The sequence below is a fragment of the Dermochelys coriacea genome, chromosome 2, assembly GCF_009764565.3.
Source record: "Dermochelys coriacea isolate rDerCor1 chromosome 2, rDerCor1.pri.v4, whole genome shotgun sequence".
Lineage (NCBI taxonomy): Eukaryota > Metazoa > Chordata > Testudines > Dermochelyidae > Dermochelys > Dermochelys coriacea.
The window spans coordinates 67,566,587-67,586,778 of NC_050069.1; the positions used below are offsets into that span (position 1 = coordinate 67,566,587).

At 42.6% G+C, this 20,192-nt stretch overlaps 1 protein-coding gene across 4 annotated transcripts in view; it reads left to right on the forward strand.

The window, feature by feature from the left end:
* The first annotated feature begins 19,137 nt into the window (after positions 1–19,137).
* The window catches only part of NSMAF (neutral sphingomyelinase activation associated factor), a 61,907-nt gene continuing 60,852 nt past the window's right edge, over positions 19,138–20,192 (forward strand). Inside the window, exon 1 of one of the 4 annotated variants that reach the window (XM_038389795.2) lies at positions 19,138–19,521. In XM_038389795.2, coding sequence (XP_038245723.1) covers positions 19,469–19,521 — 53 coding nt within the window. In that variant the 5' untranslated portion in view covers positions 19,138–19,468. The remainder of the gene's footprint in view (positions 19,522–20,192) is intronic. The other 3 variants (XR_006278824.1, XM_038389797.2, XM_043507823.1) reach the window with 3 other exon arrangements.

The following is a 20,192-nucleotide window of genomic DNA, read 5'->3' on the forward strand; positions in this document are numbered from 1 at the left end:
CTAAATCTAGGCTCTTATCTATCCTAAAAAGTCCACAGTAGTAGAAACTAGTTTAAAGTTCACTTAATATGGCTCAGATTTCCTGGTCTTTCCTAAAACATATTCCTCACCACTGAAAAGGAGCCTTTTGTTTCCCTTCTTGCTGCAGGGATTTTAATGTTCATTAGAATAATATCCTTGAGATGGGCCTTTTGTTATAGGTTTGGGCAGTCCCCACTCAAGACCACTTGTAAACAAAATAACTACCCTGGGCAGATATGTAAGGCAGATATTGCATTGAATTATTCCCTCATGTATACATTGAAAACAATGATAATTGCACCTGTGTAACTGAGCACAGAATTTGGCTCATTGATTTTCAGATAAAATTGACTCAGAGGTTTAATATGTCCTCATACCTCATATTTTCAGTCACTCACAGGTTGTTTCTCTGATGCTTCTCTGTCTTTTGTCTTCCCACAAGAGAGGATCTGTGTAATATAATAGCTCTGCTACAAAGCACTTATCTCTTTAGAACTACTAGTTGGTTTATTATTCATGTTCAGCTTTGTCCCTGTGAGAAAAGAAGAGCTTTTCTAGATCTAAGGGGTTATATGATCCATCCTGTCTAATGAGACATGAAACTTTACCATAGCTAAAAGAAAAGGAGTACTTGTGGCACCTTAGAGACTAACAAATTTATTTGAGCATAAGCTTTCGTGAGCTACAGCTCAGCTTATGCTCAAATAAATTTGTTAGTCTCTAAGGTGCCACAAGTACTCCTTTTCTTTTTGCGAATACAGACTAACACGGCTGCTACTCTGAAATTTACCATAGCTATATCATAGTCCATTAGCTGGGATGTAACAAAACAATGTGTTGTACCTACATCTCAAAATTAAAAATAATTTTATTTTTTTTAAATGACATGACCTGAGAAAGTTACTTTACTTTAACCCTAAAAAATACACGACAGCCTGATTTCTCTACTGCTGTTTTGATACGTTTTGAAATCATTTTTGCACGGTTACAATAAAGGTATTTGTCTAACACTTGACTGGGATGAATCCCTTTTCTGTTTTTAGGACATATTTGTGCAGGACTGCATCCTGGGTGCTGCATGGTGCTGCTTTGCAGCATTACTATGTACTCTTTTGGCCTGATCCTGCATTCCTTGTACATAAAAAGCTTCCATTGATTTCAGTGTTAAAGAATGCAGGACTGTTTATATTTAGTGTAATTACGTATACATTGTGCCTGATTCTCCACTCACATTGGTTTGATCTCTGTGTAATTCTACTGACTGCAGTGGAGTTATTTCTGATGTTCACCAGGGTAAGTGAGTGGAGAATCAGGCCCATTATTTCTTATGCTCACCCAGGGTAACTGTAAAATAATCTCCTCTGCAAGTTTCCAGGCCTCACTTGACTAAGGGCTTGGGGTGTTGCATTGCCAACTCTAAGCACTGTAATTTTATTTCTTTGCTAAAGACCATTAGGTCTTGCATGCACTGTTAAAGATCAATTAACATTAAAAGATTCTTTATTAATAGAGAAATGGAGAGTTAACACAGAGCAAAAATCTTTATTATTGCCAGTGCTTTTAATTTCTGAAGAAGCAAAACAAACTGAATTAAATCTGACGTTTCATGCAATTTTTCATGGATGTAGATCTTGGTATGGAACAAAAGCATGCACTTTGTGTGAACTCCATACCCTCATTTTTTACTTTTTTATGATTTTTTCTTTTGAATTCACAACATGTTTCTGTTTCTTTTATGGAACGATACGAGACCTTTCCAGTGGCCAAAAATAATATCTCTAAATTCTGATGGCTTTTAACCAAAGAGTATGTAGCCCAGTGGATAATGCCTCTGCCTTATATTCCAAAGATATTGAGTTCAAATGTTATCGGTGTTGCATTTTTATTTTTAAAATTTCATGGGCCAGATTCTCAGCTGGCATAAATTGAAGAGCTTCATTGACTCCTATGGAGTTATGCTAAGTTATACTAGTTTAGGATCTGGCCCCATATCTTTTTTCTCTCAGTATCAAATGCAGCATTCAGTATTCATACACTAACGATTTGTTTGATGTCTGTAACCAAATGTTTTCATTGTCAGTATAAATGTACCCTGTGAATTCATGAAAATGACTAGGCTGTATGAAAACGGGATCGTGGGCATGAAATTATACTAAAATTAGAACTTCCCCAAGCAGATACCTCCTGACATCTATAGAAAAATTGCCTGAGTAGGGACTGAGAAATCCTAACTGTACTGAAGTCAATGGGAGTTTTACTATTAATAGCAATGGGGCTAGGATTTTAACCCATCATCTTTTGTCTAAATACCTATGAGGTTCTGGGCCTAAAGGACTGAAAAGGACGAGGTCAGAGAACAGAGCCATGGTTCTGGTCCTGTGAATGGCCAAGAGAGCTAATCGGGGCAAAGGAGGGAAGATGGTTCATGAGTAGTGCAGTGAGTGTTCATGAGTGTCCTATCAGAGAGTCCCAAGGAGGACCTCTGATTGAGTCAAAAGCTTACTCTAAATTTTACTCAGTCCTTACTCAGGCGAAGGTTAATTTGGGATCTGTTTGAGTAGGGAGCAAAGGATTTGGTCTACACTGAACAGGAACAATGCAGGTAGCAGCACTGTTCTGTCAACATGTTGCAGTGCTGTAGTGGAAGGTCTCTATTTAGGAACAAGAGGATAGGTGAATTTCCAGGTCCTTTCAGTTGGCACATAAAGCAGAATCTAGCCCTTAGTGAAGGGATGGGGGTTAATATTTCTTATCAATATCATTATAGACTGATTACTTTTAGAATTAGCCAAGTTTATACTATTTCAACAAATATGATTTAGGAGATAACCGTACTATCATATGAGGAAAGAAAGCTTCTGAGCTGCCATGAAAAATTAATTATTCTGGTTACAACTATAATCAAGGCCCTGCAAGTAATTAAAATGATAATCATTTTTACCATGGCTGTAAAAATTAGTTTTCTGTGTTCTGTGATTCAAGCAGGCTTATGGAAAGTATTAGGAAATTGTGATGTGTAATATCAGAATGCTTCCATGACTGCCTGTAGTTTTAGAAAAGATTTTAATGGGCATCTCCTTATCCTTCTGATGTTTTGGCTTATTTCTGTGAGTGTTGGTTCCAGAGATAAAATACAGAGTTGGTTTCCAGTACTCCTATTGTCTGCAAAAAAGGCTAAAAATGCACATATTTTTTCTGGCACTTTTGAAAAGATCTTGATAATGATTTTAGAAAGAAAAGTTGATTGTTGCTACAATGAATGGTATGATTTTCAAATGGTTTGTATTAGTGTAGCTCACATTTATTCAATTTTATGATCAGATTAAGTTTTGTTATATTTGGATGAAATTTAGTGAGCCTATATTCAGAAACCAACAAAAAACTAGTTACTTTTAAGGAGAATGCCCAAATTCTTCCCAAATATATCTCCTGTGCAAACGCATTAACATCCCGGTTGTAACTGAGGCAGAGTTTGGCCCAGTATGCTGAGGAAATTAATGTGAGTTTTTGCCAAAAAAACCCGGCAACAAACACAACTGAGCTTTAAGTGGATGGAGTCACATTAGGTCACAGAGCCAACCAAATATTTTGATAAGGACTTCCTGATTGAGCAGCGACACATTTGTCATAGTTAAGGGCAACTGTACCTGTATTTCCCCCATGTGATCCAGCAAGGGCACCAACTTTTAAGTTCCCAGAGAGCGGAGCGGAGACCCACATCTTTTGCCCTCCTAGCCACTGTTTTTCCAGGCTGTGCAGCTCCTTGCCTACAGTATGAGTTCCCCAGTAAGTCAGATTGCCTCAGCAGGCCTGTTTTACTTTCTTGTCAGAGACTATGAAGACTATAATTGCCCAGAGTTATAGGTTACTGCACAGCCCCTTCTACACAAGCACATTTATTCTTAAGGTGAAAGCATTATAGAGAAACTTTAAAAATAATAAAAGAACCTACACACATGTTAAGAGCTTACCAGAGGTCACTTCCAATTCCAACAACAGCTCTGGCAGGTGATCAATCCTTCAAACCCCACCAAGGGGATTTTTCTATGGTTAGGAGTCTATTACAGCTGTTAGCTCAGAACAAGCACACCTATGAATCTGTGAGTCAGTCCTTTGTACAATTTGGGTCTTTGATCTTGAGACCCTGGGAAAAACATCAACAGGCAATCACCCTTCTGAGGGCATAGTTTCAAAGGGATGGGTATTTGCATAACCAGAGATGGGAGGGGAAGAGAAGAGGGAAACTGCATTCTCCCCCCACCTCCGATATTTCCTAGGAAATCCACTTCACACGTATTGTCCCAAAAGTTCATTCTTGTCTGCCACATTGTTCAGTACAGTTCTTTGATGATCTAGGCCTGTAATACATAATCTTTTCTGTTTGACTCCAAAGATACTTAAACTTAATTCAGTAAGCTCTCCCAAAGATTGCAGGAAATTGCCATCTCTGTCACAAGACCCACCATGCAAAAAACCATACACTTCTTCATGTTTGAAGTATCATAAGTGGATGAGAGGAAGAACTGAAAATCATTAATACCCACCCCCTGCAATTGTGTAAAATTGGTATGTGAGAAACATCCATCTGATCCTAATAGATTAACCCTGCTCAATGCTCCACAAGTAGTTGTAAATCGCTTGGTGGTTTATCCTTCTGCCAGGATCATCAAAGTTCTGTAGCACAAGGAGTTACAAATATAGTCAGTACTAAAGCAGGAAGGGAAACAAAGCAAAAAAAAAAAGTTAAATGTAATTCTAAAACTTCTTGATGGAAAAAGAATTGTTTTAAAACACAAGGGCAAGGACCACATTTTGTCCTCCAGTTTTATGACTGCAAGAGAATCTGCCCCATTAGGTCAAAAATTGGGGTAAGAGTTCGAAGCATCATGGAATCACCTCTCTGTATTCAACTCGGTGGAAGTCAGGCTGTGCAAACTCCCCTCAGTTATGGGTGCTCTGATTTTAGGAGTGTGGCTAGGTGGGGAGCAGTTGCACTCCACAGCATCATTTCCCTGAAAACTCCTCTGAGGGCTCCATGTTTCTAATGGGGAATTAGGGTTCTGAAGAGAACCAAACGGAGTGCAGACATTTTCCTGGATAATCCAGCTATCCTAAATTTGAGTTTGGGGGGATTTCCTTGTGGCTTTTGGGATTTGCACAGGTCAGGATGGCCGTGTTCCCTGCCCACTACTCAAATTGGTCAGACCAACCACCTGACTGCATAGTTTAACAGAAACTCCATGGTCCTAAGACAGCAAATATTTCTATCTAAGATTTTGTGTGGGAAGGCAGGATTTGGGGTTTTATGTTTTACATTAAACTACTGTAATTTATTTGCACACTGCTATATATTACATTACTTTTCAGATTTTTAGAAATACTCCATTAATTAACTTTTACAAGACAGGTAAGAACACATAGGAGAAGCAAAAAGAAAAGGAGTACTTGTGGCACCTTAGAGACTAACAAATACTCCTTTTCTTTTTGCGAATACAGACTAACACGGCTGCTACTCTGAAACCTGTCATAGGAGAAGCAGAGACTTAGCCAAGCAGATGAGTTTTGTTGATCTTTTGGAGATCTTTTTTGTTCTGAGGTAGAATTTCACAACTGATTTTTGGTTTGGTTTTGTTTTGTTAATCTTATTATATGTGGATCTAGCCCTGAGCAAAACTAAGCACTTTGCTTCAGGCCAAGCATTACAAAAGTATACTAGCAAATGAATCTTCTTATGTTGTGGGTGATTAAAATGATACAGTGTTAGTTTAGTGCCATCAAGTGACCAAAAATGTGAAACAACGCTTCTACATTTTGTAATCAAAGGAAAACTGAACTGTTACCCTTTTCATAAAAGAATGGGGAACTTTCTGAAAAGTTTTATTAAAACAAAAGGTATTTGTAAAAAGTGAAAGAATCTAAAAGTTAGTTTCAAAGTCTCTCACATATTTTGATAAAACTAGGCCTCCACTCCTTACTAGCTAAATTTCTTTGAAGAACATGAACTCTTGGGGTAAAATCCTAGTTCCATTGCCACACACACACCTACCTCTTATTCCCAGTTATATCCCCTGACTCTTCACTCTGATTTGGGATTTAGGATGGAGTGCTCTCTTCATTTAGTGAGGAAGACATTTGTTTTCCTCAAGTTTAGCTCTGTATTTGTAAATCAGCCAGCACATCCCTCAGGAATCAATCACCTCTCACGGTCAGTACTTTCTGTCTGCAGATAGACCATCAACCTACCTAGCGTTCCATAATTGCAGACCCTAGAGAAAAAAAGGGGTGTGGCCAAGCTACAAGGGTTAAGGAACAATTACCTCAGTGTGGCATATTTTCCCTTTTTCATGGCCCTAATACTATGTTAAAACCAAGATTTTCCAAACTGGTATGTAAATCCTTATGTAAGTCCCTGACATATAGTACTGGGGCCTTTTAGAAACAGGATACTAGACTACATGGATACATAGATCACTGGTCAGATTCAGTATGACAATTGCTGTTTTTCTAGAATATATGATGCTGCCCCATCACAAATTCATCTAAACAGTACAACTTTTCTACAAATCTATCCATCTAGATAATGAAATCAAAATATTTCTATAGCACACTTTGCTGTAGTAGCTAAGCACTAACAAGTTGCCATTTTGATTTTATTGAACCATTTTAAAAATAAACTTTTATTCTGAGATGAAGTACTGGCATATTTCACTTTTTAGGGTGGATGTGTTGTAATAGCATCACACCAGTACGGGGAGCTCTAAATCAAGCTGCAGGGAAATATTAGAGCCCCCTCCCTCCCCTCCTCCCCCACACACAAGCAGGAAATACTGTAATGCAATCAGATAGAGAACTTTAAAACACATTTGATAAGGAGGGAAATTATCAAATGTGCTGAGAAAACCAAGTGCAAGTGCCTGAAAATCAAAGGGAACACACAAGAAGTATTCACAGTAGCAGCTGTGTTAGTCTGTATTCGCAAAAAGAAAAGGAGGACTTGTGGCACCTTAGAGACTAACTAATTTATTTGAGCATAAGCTTTCGTGAGCTACAGCTCGCTTCATCGGATGCAAGAAGTACTAAATTATCACCCTTGTGGAGTTTGATTGTTGCCACAAGGATGGATTAAAAATTATGTAGTAGGGGACAGCCCACCCTGTTAAAGTGGTAGTGCAGATATAACTAATAAGGCTATGGATGACTTCTAAAGCTATTTTGTCTGTAGCATCCAATACCTCTAAATATATGCGTGGAACAAACAGGAAGCAGGAAGAATGAAGCTCCAGTGGCTTGACCATTTTACGAGAGCCTGTTATTTATAGGTTTCAGAGTAGCAGCCATGTTAGTCTGTATTCGCAAAAAGAAAAGGAGTACTTGTGGCACCTTAGAGACTAACAAATTTATTTGAGCATAAGCTTTCGTGAGCTACAGCTCACTTCATCCGATTATGCTCAAATAAATTTGTTAGTCTCTAAGGTGCCACAAGTACTCCTTTTCTTTTTGTTATTTATAGTTGTCTACTTTTTTAAAATACTAGGATTAAAACCAAAAGCCTTATATGTGTGCCCTTTAACGTTCAAAGTGTTTGGTATGTTGGATGTTAGGGTTCCCATACACGTTAGTGACAGTCGTGCACCAGCCCAATGCCTTGAACATTTAGCATCACTGTAAACTTTCAAATGGATATCTAACCATTGACATCCCCTTCCTCTCTTCTTCTTGCACTTGCATTGGTTTGTTCCTCTACCCTTCTACTTCTCTAGTTTTTTCATATGAACGAGTCAAGTGAGTATGTTAAAGACAGCTTCCTTTTCACCAGAGAAGTTACTTAAAGCCCTGTGGAGAGAGCCAATGCGGGGAGCAGGATACGAGTGCCCTCCTACTCCCCGCAACCCTGGCCATGTGGGGCTGGAGCTGTCCCCCAGGAGGTGGCTTTGGCCTTAGGGTGAGCACCTATCCTTAATTGGGCGGGAGAGTCCCAAAGTGTAGTCCCAGGCTGAATCACTCCGAGGCAGCATTTGTCTCAGTTTCCCAGTGGCACTGCTCTGTGCCTGAGGTTCAGGGGCAGCGCCAGCCTTTTCCTGGTTGGGGGGTTGGGGGGAATTAGATGGGCCTTAGCCCCACAATGAGGCCCTGTCCCCTGCTTCTCCTCTCCTTCCCCCCACCTCCCAGGCCCCGCCTCCTGGCCAGGCCAGAAGCTGGAGTTGGGCCACTGTATTTTCCATCAAATGCATCCGATGAAGTGAGCTGTAGATCACGAAAGCTTATGCTCAAATAAATTTGTTAGTCTCTAAGGTGCCACAAGTCCTCCTTTTCTTTTTGCAAATACAGACTAACATGGCTGCTATTTGTAAGCCACTGAGGTATCCCAGGTTGCTGTGGGGATTCCTGAACCCTCCACCTGCTCTTTGGCACACCCCAGGGGGTGGTGACACAGGCCAGGGGCTGTTATTGGGCACCCCAGCCCCCCGTGCAGGGCAGGTGGAGGGTCATGGGCTCCCCACAACAGCCCGGGCTCCCTGGGTGGCTCTTACCATTGTCAGGCTCTGGCTTCTGGCCTGGCCAGGGTCGGGGCCTCAGGGGGAAGAGGAGGAGCAAGGGGCAGGGCTCCAGCATGTGTCCTGCTTTTGCCTTTTAAAAAGGTGATCACCCTACTCAGCCTATGTCTTCTTCAGGAAGGCACAGAGCAACAGAAGCAAAGGAACACAGCCATAGAGGTGCCCTCTACTGTGGAAAGAAACAAGGGGGAACACAGCTAAAACATCTTCTCTTCTCCTTCACTGCCAGATCCCCTCCACTTCTATGAAAGATCCCAACTCTCTGTGGAGGGCAGAGTGGCAGTAGAAGCAGGAAACAAAGTGTCCCAGCCAGAGAGGCCCACCTCCCCACTTGCTAAAACCTTTCGCAGGAAATAGACAAAGTGGGGGAAGCAGGGCCCAAGTGTTTTTCCTCATCCACTGACTGGAGTCCTCATTTTCCCAAGAAAGACACATAATATTGGCAACAGCAGCAGCACGGACCAGAAGTCCCAGTCAGAGAAACCCCACTGCCAGACATGCAGAGAGAGACAATGGCAGAAACTGCGCCCAAAGGCACTCTCCCTCTGCCACCAACCCCTGTCTCTCACTCAGTCACCAGTTTGGCAACCTTGGCTTTGAGGAACTGTACTTGAACACCTGACTGAAGCTGAAACATGGAAAGATAGAGACAATACTGGTAGCAAGAGGAAGTACTTACAAGAATTTGCTTCCTGCAGAACATCTCCCCTGTAATCAAAATATCTGCTCAAAGATTGCTAAACTGAATCACAGCTTTGGGGTCTAGCTGGACTCCACAAACCTACTGAGATCCCCAAATAGCCATGGCAGGGAAAAATATCTACTGCCATCTGTGGCTGCCTAAAAGATTGCATACCATCCACTGGGCAAAAACTTTACCATGATGATCCCCATATTCTTGAAACCGAAGCACGATTACTATGACTTTTGGTCCTGCTATGTCATTGAGTTTTGATGACACTCAATGCTGTAAACCAAAATGCTGGCTGCTTTTATTGCCTGATTTCAGAACTACTGAATTCACACAGCTCCCTTTGAAGTCAATGGGATCTGTATTCAGAACCTCTGAAAAATAGCCAGTCTCCTTTGTTTTATTTTTTTTAAAAACTCTTCTTAGCTACTTACTGGATGCCATTGCAACATCTCAATCCTTTAAACTATAACTCTTATAAATGCGGAGCCAGTCATTGCTTGACTGCCTGAACCTTCTTTCCAATATCTTTCTTTACAAAGGTGTGAGTGTCATGCTTCCTGGAGTGGCTCAGGACCATGAGTTCCCACCTCAGGGCAAACTGTCAAAAACAGGGCAGATACCTCAAACTGGTAGTATGTTCTATAATTAGGGCCCTACCAAATTCACAGTCCATTTTGGTCAATTTCATGGTCACAGGAATTTTAAAATAAATTTCATGATTTCCGCTATTTAAATCTGAAATGTTATGGTGTGTAATTGTAGTGGTCCTGATCCAAAAGGCATTGTGTGTTGGGGGGGAGAGGAGGGTGCATTGTAGTCTGTGTTGTGGTACTGCTACCCTAATTTATGCACCGCTGCTGGCGGTGGCGCTGCCTTCAGAGCTGGGAAGCTGAAGAGCGGCAGCTGCTGGCCGGGAGTTCTGAAGGCAGAGCCGCTGCCAGCAGCAGCGCAGAAGGAAGGATGCCATGGTGTGGTATTGTCACCCTTACTTCTGCACTGCTGCCTGCAGAGCTGGGCCCTCAGTCAACAGCTGCCATTCTCTGGCTGCCCAGCTCTGAAGGCAGCAGTGCAGGAGTAAGGGCGGTATGGTATGGTATTGCCACCCTTACTTCTGCACTGCTGCTGGTGAGCATGTGCTTTTATTAATGGCTTTTTCCTCTTAAGAATTTTTTGAATGTTTTAATTACTGGAATATAGTATGAGGAGCTGCTTAATTTATTTCCTGCATATTGCTGAATGATGCAGTTCTGAGTAGATTCTCACACATTGTACTGTTTCAGCTCTTTGAACATAAGGCCACTGAACTGAACTGTGATAGTGGCATAAATATGAATCCTTCATACATACATTCATACATACAGCCAGCTATGCCTGCTTTACATAGCTACTTTATACTCCCTGACCAGAACAAAGTGACATGGAGCTGAGAACCTGACCCTTAGTTTCTGTATACATTAACATGCTGGTGAAGAAGAGCTGCTAGTTATGTTAAGGAAGGAGTAGAGCATTCTAGAGTTTATTTATTGATTGCTGAATGCTTCTCTGTATAACAAAATCAATATAACTTCATGACCAAATCCTACTCACTTTAAACATGTGAATAGTCACAGTGAATAAGGTGAATTGGATTTGACCCTTATTTTGTATAGAATCTTTCACCCCAACTGTTCCCTAAAATACTTGTACAGAATTATCTCCTCCTGTACTGTTTTTGAGGTTGTCAGCAGTGTTACAATATAAGGGATGCCCCTTTTTTAAATAAAAAATTGCATGCCCCATACTAAATGGGTAGGGGATGTCTTTTATCCTATATTTCCTCTTCTGGCCACTCCCTCTCTTTTTGCAGGCACATCTAGGCATGCTGAAGAATAAAACAGGAAGAGTTCATTGGTTGCTTTTTCCTTCTGTACTAAGTTCTGATTGGTTGCTCTATCCCCTAGGAGGTGGGGATATTGGGGAGGCAGCCAATCAAGAGGGCCCTCCCTACAGCTAACAGAGCCAGCCCCTGCAGGGTAGCTAGGCTTGGCTGAGTCAGAAGTCAGCGGTGGAACTGGGGACTGGCTGGGGAGCTGGGAGAAGGACCAGAGCTGTTGCATAGCCAGAAGCATTCAATTGGAATGCCTGCATTGTAAAGGTCCTTGTGTGTGTTTTGCCCCACCTACCGGGTAAATAAGGCCTTGTTTAAAATCAAACAGTTAAATTGGTTTAAATAAAATAAGATTTTAAAATCAATTTAATCAAAGTGGTGCACATTTAAACTGGTTTGCAACTGACTTATATACATTTAGCAGAATTAAATATAGAGTGACCATATTTACCAAAGGGAAAATGGGACACCATGTGGGGCGGGCCTGAGCTGCTCGCCTGAGCCCTGCATCCCTCATGTGCAGAGCTCTCAACTGAGCCCAGCCGTCTCCCCATGTGGGACTGGCATCGCTGCTCACCCAAGCCCTGCCTGCCCCCTCTACCTGGCTAGTGTCGCTGCTCACACGGACCCTGCCTGCCCCCCGCACATCAGTTGGCAAGAGCAAATAAGATAAATGCCCACTTTTGCCAAAAAAGTCAGTACGGCCAGGGCAGGGCTTAAAAAAGGGACTGTCCTGTCCAAAATGGGACATATGGTCACCCTAACTAAGTAGATATAAGCCAGTTGTAAACTGATAATTAAGTTTGTTTACATCAAGGTTTTCAATGGTTTAACTAAATCAAATTAAAAACTGATTTTAGTTAAACTAATGTAACTTTTGTGTGTAGGCAAGGTTGTAGGCATTCCTCTGTGCAAGACAATAGATAGCACAAATTTTTGTTCCTCAGACACAGTGGGCCAAACTCATCCATTATTAATATTTATTATTATTGTAGTAGTATGCAGAGGCATCAGTCAGGGATTGAGCCCCATTGTGGTAGGACCTGTACACATACATAATGAAAAGATGACACCTGCCCCAAAGAGCTTACAATTGGAACTCGCATTACAGAATTTAGCCCAAAGAAAGCTATTTTTTAAAAGAGCAAAAATATTAACTCAGATCTTCTCAACATAAACTACTATTCCCATTAATGTATCAGTTAGTTGCAAAATGTGAGAGAATTATAAGAGCTCATTTGAAAATGTAAATTTCAAAATTTCAGTGAAAAATGGTGTAAAATTATCTGATTAAAATATGACCATATAGATCATTGTCGCAACAAATCTTGTACAAAGGTTGTCAAGTAAGGTGTCTATGGAAAGGTTATAATTTGGTGAATATGATTATGCTATTTGTATGCATGTATGATTTTTGTATTTGAAGTTATGAGTATTGGCTCTATACCTGAATTTCAAATGTTTGCTCCTGGGGTAATGCCCACAAGGTATTTAGCCTGCACATTTTGGAGGGACTATTCAGATTAAGTGGCCCATCAAGAAACCCTTAACTGACAATGGACCAGGGGAGACGCCCATCTACACTGAATGGACTGTCCCGTAAATGTTCTGTCTGGGGTATAGGTAATGATTTCCTGCTGTGACTAAGCAAAATTATGCATGGACATGTGACTTGCCCATGTGATTCCAAACACCATCTTGTTACTGTAATTTTCCACAGTAAGGACAATGGGATTCCCTCCACATGGCAGAAGATATAAAAGGCCCTTGAAACATCTCCATTTAGCCTCTTTCCTGCTCCAGCCTCTGGACTATGGATTTACACTACTGGGAGCATTCTAACCAAGGAATTGAGGACCTTCCAATGATTTGGAAGCAACCAGAGACTTGACTTAAGCCAGCAGTTTGTTCCATCACTGCTGAATCTAGAACTTTCCAATTATTGTATGTATTTGATTCCTTTAATCAATTTTAACTCTAACCTTTTCTTTCTTTCTTTCTTTCTTTCTTTCTTTCTTTCTTTCTTTCTTTCTTTCTTTCTTTCTTTCTTTCTTTCTTTCTTTCTATAAATAAACCTTTAGATTTTAGATACTAAAGGATTGGCAACAGCATGATCTTTGGGTAGGATCTGAGTTGTATATTGACCTGGGTGTGTGGCTGGTCCTTTGGGATCAGAAGAACCTGTTATTTGATTAAATTGGTTTTAAAGAACCACTCATCTATAAGTCTAGTGTTTTTGGTGGTGGTACAAGGACTGGAATGCCTAAGAAAACTGCTGTTCTTACTTCTTGTTAGCCAATGTGGTAAAACAGATGTTTACTTTTGTTGCTGGTTTGGTATATCTCGTGGGAGAATAACTTCCAGTTTTGGGTGTGTCTGCCCTATTTCTCAGCAGTTTGTCCTGAATTTAGGTATTCTAAGTTGTGACCCATGAAGACACGGTTACAAATGGCAACAAGTTTCAGTGCAGTTTTTCTTGGAAGGTTATATTTGCTGACCAGCTCTAGTAATAATTAATAGGCCAGAATATCTCATTCCAACTCCACTGTTATATAATACACCACTAGTTGCCTCTTGTCCACCGCTTAGTGAATTTGAAACGTCCTCAGCAGTGGCCAAATATTGCTCCCATTAAAGAGCCAATGGAAGTTTTACTGTTGACTTAACCTGAGGCAGCTAGGACAACATTAAGCACTTCAGAAAACTTTACTCATACTAATTTTATAGACATCCTGTGAGGATCCTAAAATGATCCTTAGCACTGAAAGCTAAACAGGAAAATGCCTTACTTATATCCATTAAATGAGATAACATGTTCTGCATACATATTACCCGAGACACCCCTGCTAATAAAATACTAACCACACCTGAAACATGACACCTATATTCACATCCACAGTAATGAATACTAGGCAGGTGGGGTGGGGAGTGTTGTGCATATATTCTCCCCTCTCCTGAAAAGATTTATGCACATGCTTAACTTTATGCTTTTAGATAATGCTGATCAGAAATTTTATGACTAAACTTAGTTTAGTAGAAAAATGCCAATTTGATAGAACTAGTGCTTAATGTCTGGAGGACTGAGGTAGGTTGTGGAGGGGTCACAGATCTCAGATTTTTTTTTTTAAGTTTTAGAAGGTCACTCAGGGTTAAAAGCTTCTACTAGAGCTGCTGACCCACACAGCCCCTGGGCTCTGCTCCACGTGGGCAGGTACTGCCCACTCACTGGCCCACCTACCCATCCATCATGCATACAGGGGTCTGTATCCCTGGGGGAGTAGAGTTGAGCCCAGGCTGTGAGCAGCAGGAACCAAGGGAGCAGTAGATGTAACTTGGCTGGAAAACATTGCAAAGATTTTGGGTGAGCTAAACTTCATTAGACAGGAGAGCATTTTGTTAGTTAGCATTAGTCTAGGAGCTAGAATGTGTGTTAGGATTTTATTTTACATGTAACCATTTCTTTTCAATATTTTTACTTGCTACTTCTTAAAACTTTGTTTACTTTGTTAAATACATTTTTTACTTGTTTTCACTATAAACATGTCTACGATCTGTTTGTTAAAGGGGGTGGTGATCTGAGGTAAAACTGACAAGCAGATGTGCACTAATTCTTTGTGAGCAGCAAATCTGTGATTTCTTTGAGTGTCCAGTGGACCAGGGGGTGGATACTCTAGGAGGACACTCTGAGGTCATGGGGCTTGGAGTGTGCCTAATGCTGATTGTAGAGAGTGGATCCTGCACAGTCCCAGAAGGGAGTGCTTGTGTTGCCAGTGGCCGGTGGAGTGTGGGAGCTGACCTGCAGTGGGCTTCCTCACACTAAGGGCAGGTGGTAGCAAGGAGCCTCACAACCCTAGGTACTGTCACACCCAGCCTCAGAGACTCCCCTAACCCCACTGTCACTGCACCCCCATGAATGGAGAGAACCCCAACCCCACTGATTGCCACTTTAACCCAATTCCCAGAGAGACCTCCAACCTCACTGAATATCACTGCACCCCATTCCCCCATTCCCAGAAAGACCTCCACCAATCTATCACTGCACCCATTAGCCCCAGAGAGATGCCACTGAATATCACTGCACCCCCAGACCCCTCTCCCTAGAGGGGCTCCCCAAAACTCACTGAATCTCACTGCAGCCTGAGCCCTCTATCACCAGGGAGACCTCAGTCACATTAAATTTCACTGCACCCTCCAGACCCACCACCTCCCAAACTTCCAGGATTGTATTTTAATAATTTGTATGAATCCCATTGCCACATTTAAAAACAGTAACTATAAATAAGCATAAATAGCTTAATGAGCTACAATTGCATGCAAGTATGTAATATATGTATAAAAGAATTTGTGAATTGTCTGTACCAAGTGCATGAAAATTGACCTCAGATGGGTTATGACAGACCCATACACACACTATTTTTAGACTGGGTAGAGAAAAATGTTTCACTGAATCTATTACAGATTACATGAAACACAGGAAGGTTTCCACCTCTCTCCCTTCTAGCTCCAGGAAATGGAGAAGCACAGAGCTGGTGCTCTGCCTCCCTGTCTGCCCCATCTCCATGGGACAGAGCAATCCAATACTCTGCCTTCCTACCTAGCTCTGGGAAACAGAGAAGCTCTGGCAAATAAAGAGACACGGTATCAGGCCACTCTCTCTCCCCACTACATTGAAGGGATGGAGAGGCAGAGTACTCCGCCATCCTGCCTAGCTCTGGGGGAAGGACTCCAAGAACTGGATGGTTGGTTGGGAGACAGAGCTCCCAAGCTCTCTGCACCTTTCTCCAGCAGCCAGATGGAAGGCACTTGTAAAACTGACAAGAGCCTTCCCTGAGGGCAGCTGGCAGAAAATTTTCATTTGGGGTCTCCTGAACTGAATTAGTCTTTAAAACCTTTTCTCAAACAAATTTTGTGTTTTTGATGTTTCTTCCTGCTTCAGGATGAAACTTTTTCTTAAAAACACATAATATTTTGTGAAAGGGATTCCCTTTTTTCAGCCAGTTGTACTTGTAATGCCTTGACTGACTGGGACTACTCGTTAAGTGGGCACTACTGGAATACAAATAATAAACTGATGATGGGAGTATGGTCTAATGATTAGGGCCCTAGCCTGTGGCTTCAGAGAGGTGGGTTCAATTTCCCTATTCTGTCATGGACTTCCTAGGTGACCTTGGGCAAGTCTCTTAGGTGTTCTGTGCCTCCATTTCCCATCTCTAAAAATGGGGATAGCAGCACTTCCCTACCCCATAGGGATGTTGTGAAGCTAAATATAGTGAAGGTTGTGATATGCTCAGACACTATGGTGATGGGGGCCATTTGAACTAAATATAGTTAAGGGTAAAAACACTTGGAAGTTTGGATGTTTGTCTACCTTATATGTTACTTTTCTTAGATTTGGAACCCAGTGGTGTAGGAACTGTATCTTGTATGTGTGGGCAGCCCCAAGCACATTGTGGGTATCACTGGAATAAAATAAAGTAAAAATAATTGTACATGGAAAATACTGCATTTGCACTCTTTATTTTAATAAATCAGAAATTACTTTTTTAATTCAAAACATTTATGGTTATAAGAAAGATAAATTAAAGGCCAGTTAATGAACAAATATCCAAGTGAGTTAATTAGCAAGATAGGGCTACTTCTATTCTAACCCTTGGCTTTTTCAAAATCACCTTTCCTAAAAGATCCTAAATTGTTGGGTCAGATACTTCCTGGGTGTAACTCCATGGCCATGGATTTACAACCCGTGATGAATCTGATCTAGGGCTTTCGATTAATCGCAGTTAACTTACGTGATTAACTCAAAAAATTAATCGTGATTAAAAAAATTAATTGCGATTAATCACAGTTTTAATCACACTACTAAACAATAGAATACCAATTGAAATTTATTAAATATTTTGGGTGTTTTTCTACATTTTCATATATATATTATATTCTGTGTTGTAATTGAAATCAAAGTGTATATTATTTTTATTATAAATATTTGCACTGTAAAATGATAAAAGAAATAGTATTTTTCAATTCACCTCATACAAGTACTGTAGTGCAATCTCTTTGTTGTGAAAGTGCAATTTACAATTGTAGATTTTATTTTGTTACATAACTGCACTCAAAAACAAAACTCCGTAAAACTTCAGAGCCTACAAGTCCACTCAGTCCTACTTTTTGGTTCAGCCAATCGCTAAGACAAACAAGTTTGTTTACATTTACAGGAGATAATGCTGCCCGCTTCTTATTTACAATGTCACAAGAAAGTGAGAACAAGGCATTTGCATGGCACTTTTGTAGCGGGCATTATAAGGTATTTACGTGCCAGCTATGTGAAACATTCATAAGCCCCTTCATGCTTCCATGGGGATATGCATCCAGGGGACATGCATCCATGCTGATGACGGGTTCTGCTTGATAACAATCCAAAGCAGTGCAGATTGACACATGTTCATTTTCATTACCTGAGTCAGATGCCACCAGCAGAAGATTGATATTCTTTTTTTGGTGGTTTTGGGTTCTGTATTTTCCACATCAGAGAGTTGCTCTTTTAAGACTTCTGAAAGCATGCTCCACACCTCAGCCCTCTCAGATTTTGTAAAGCGCTTCAGATTCTTAAACCCGGGGTCAAGTGCTGTAGCTATCTTTAGAAATCTCAGACTGGTACCTTCTTTGCGTTTTGTGAAATCAGCAGTGAAAGTGTTCTTAAAATGAACAACATCTGATGGGTCATCATTCAAGACTGCTATAATATGAAATATATGGCAGAATGTGAGTAAAACAGAGCAGGAGACATACAATTTTCCCACAAGGAGTTCAGTCACACATTTAATTAATGCATTATTTTTTTAACAAGCATCATCAGCATGGACACATGTCCCCTGGAATGGTGGTTGAAGCATGAAGGGACATATGACTCTTTACCGCATCTAGCACACAAATATCTTGTGATGCCAGCTACCAGAATGCCATGAGAAGGCATTGTATATTGCTAATGCTTTCATATGCATTGGAAAGGCGCTCGGGATGGATTAAAGGACTGTGGAGTGAAAGATTCCTTTGCAGGTTGCAAGAAGCTGAAGGGGGAGGAAGGGAGAAAGGAATGGGTTATGTTGATGCTCCAGCTAGGTCTGAAGATAAGAAGCTGAATCCAGCCCAAGGTTACTGCACACAACAGATTCTCTGCTACCTGCCAAAAAAGACGGGAGCCTAGATTCCAACGCCAACCAGCCATGAGAAAGGAGAATTACTGAACAGAACTACAGGGGCTGTGAAAATGAGTGAGACTGAGAAGGTCAGCGAGTGGGAAAACAACAGTCTCATGTCCCTCAAGGTGTGTTTTGGGAAAGCTGAGGAAGCTGCAGAAAGCCAGTGTGGACAGGTACAAAGAGCACAGGGTGCAGAGGTCCCTGAATGAAACACCCCAGGGCTTAAAAATCCTCTCAAGAGCCAAAGCAGGTCGGAGATCAACAGCAGACCTTGGACAGCCTGTGCACAGGACAGAACTCTTGTCCACCCGTCCCCCTCTTCTTCTTCCGTTACACCCAGGCTTGGCCGGCCTTGGGCTGTGCGCGTGAGTATGAAAGCAGATGAGGGCTCAGGCACTAATCCTTTCTTCCTTCCTTTGAGTGACGTGGGGAGAACCCAGCACTCACCGCTGTTATTTTATTAACAAAGCTTTAAACTTAAGTCACTGGGTGTGCTCCTTCATCTTCTCCCCTAAAGATCCTCAGCCCGATCATCTGACGCGGCAGGCAGATCGGTAACCTAAATCTGTCAGGTTTCAGAGTGGCAGCCGTGTTAGTCTGTATCCGGGAAAAGAAAAGGAGGACTTGTGGCACCTTAGAGACTAACAAATTTAAATCTGTCACAGGCTCAGGGCCTTGGCTCCTGCCCGGCTGGGTGGGCCTGGGCGAATCCCGGCCGGGCTCTGCGGCTCGGTTACGGGGAGGGAGGCTAGTGACGATGCCCGGCTTTGCATCCGGCTCTACATGACTGACAAGGGCTGCGAGCCCCGCTCGAGCCCGCCCTCCGGGTAGCCACGGCCGGGCCTCGCTAATAGCCAATAACAGCAGCGGCCGCGGCTCGGTGGGAGTGTCCCCCGCCCGGGGCCGGCAGCAGCAGGGCTCTGGCACACCCCCTGCAGCCGCCACCGCCACCGCCGAGCGCCGTGTGGAGCGAGCCCGGCCCGGGCCTGGCCCGCGGGGACCGCAGCCGCCCGCTGCGCGCGGCGGGATAAATGCGTCCGAGGCGGCGCGGGCGCCCAGGGCAGTGAGCGGGAGGCCGCCCAGCCCCGCCCCGCCCCGCGCTCTCCGTGCCCCGGCGGGGCCTGCAGGCGGCCCCATGGCTTTCACCCGGAAGAGGCGGCAGGAGCAGCAGCTCTACTCCAAGGAGAGGTGGGGACTCCGCGGCGGGGGCGCCCCTCCCGGGCCGGGCAGCGTGGGGGCAGGCTTCGGCTCGGCCTCCTGCAGGGGCAGGGGCGCCGACAGACACCCCCTCCCCCCCCCCCAGCAGAGAGGAAGGGCAGATTTGGGCAGCACTGACGGTTCCCGTTTCCTTTCACAGTGGAGGTGTGGGGGTGTCTCGTACTGGGCTGTGCATAGTGCAGACTCTGCCTCCCACTCCCACTCACTCGCTCATGCCCACGGCGCAGGTGTTCAGGACATGTGGGAGCGCAGGATAACCATCTGTGTATGCAAAAAGAAAAGGAGTACTTGTGGCACCTTAGAGACTAACCAATTTATTAGAGCATAAGCTTTCGTGAGCTACAGCTCACTTCATCAGATGCATTTGGTGGAAAATGCATCCGATGGAAAATTTCCACCAAATGCATCCGATGAAGTGAGCTGTAGCTCACGAAAGCTTATGCTCTAATAAATTGGTTAGTCTCTAAGGTGCCACAAGTACTCCTTTTCTTTTTGCCAATACAGACTAACACGGCTGCTACTCTGAAACCTGTTAAAACAGTAGCTGTGTCAGTTGTGTACTCAGTAGCTTAAAACATTGCAAGCATTGTTTTTGGCACACATTGCAGTGTTATATGTTTGAGGTTTTTATCTTAAAGTAG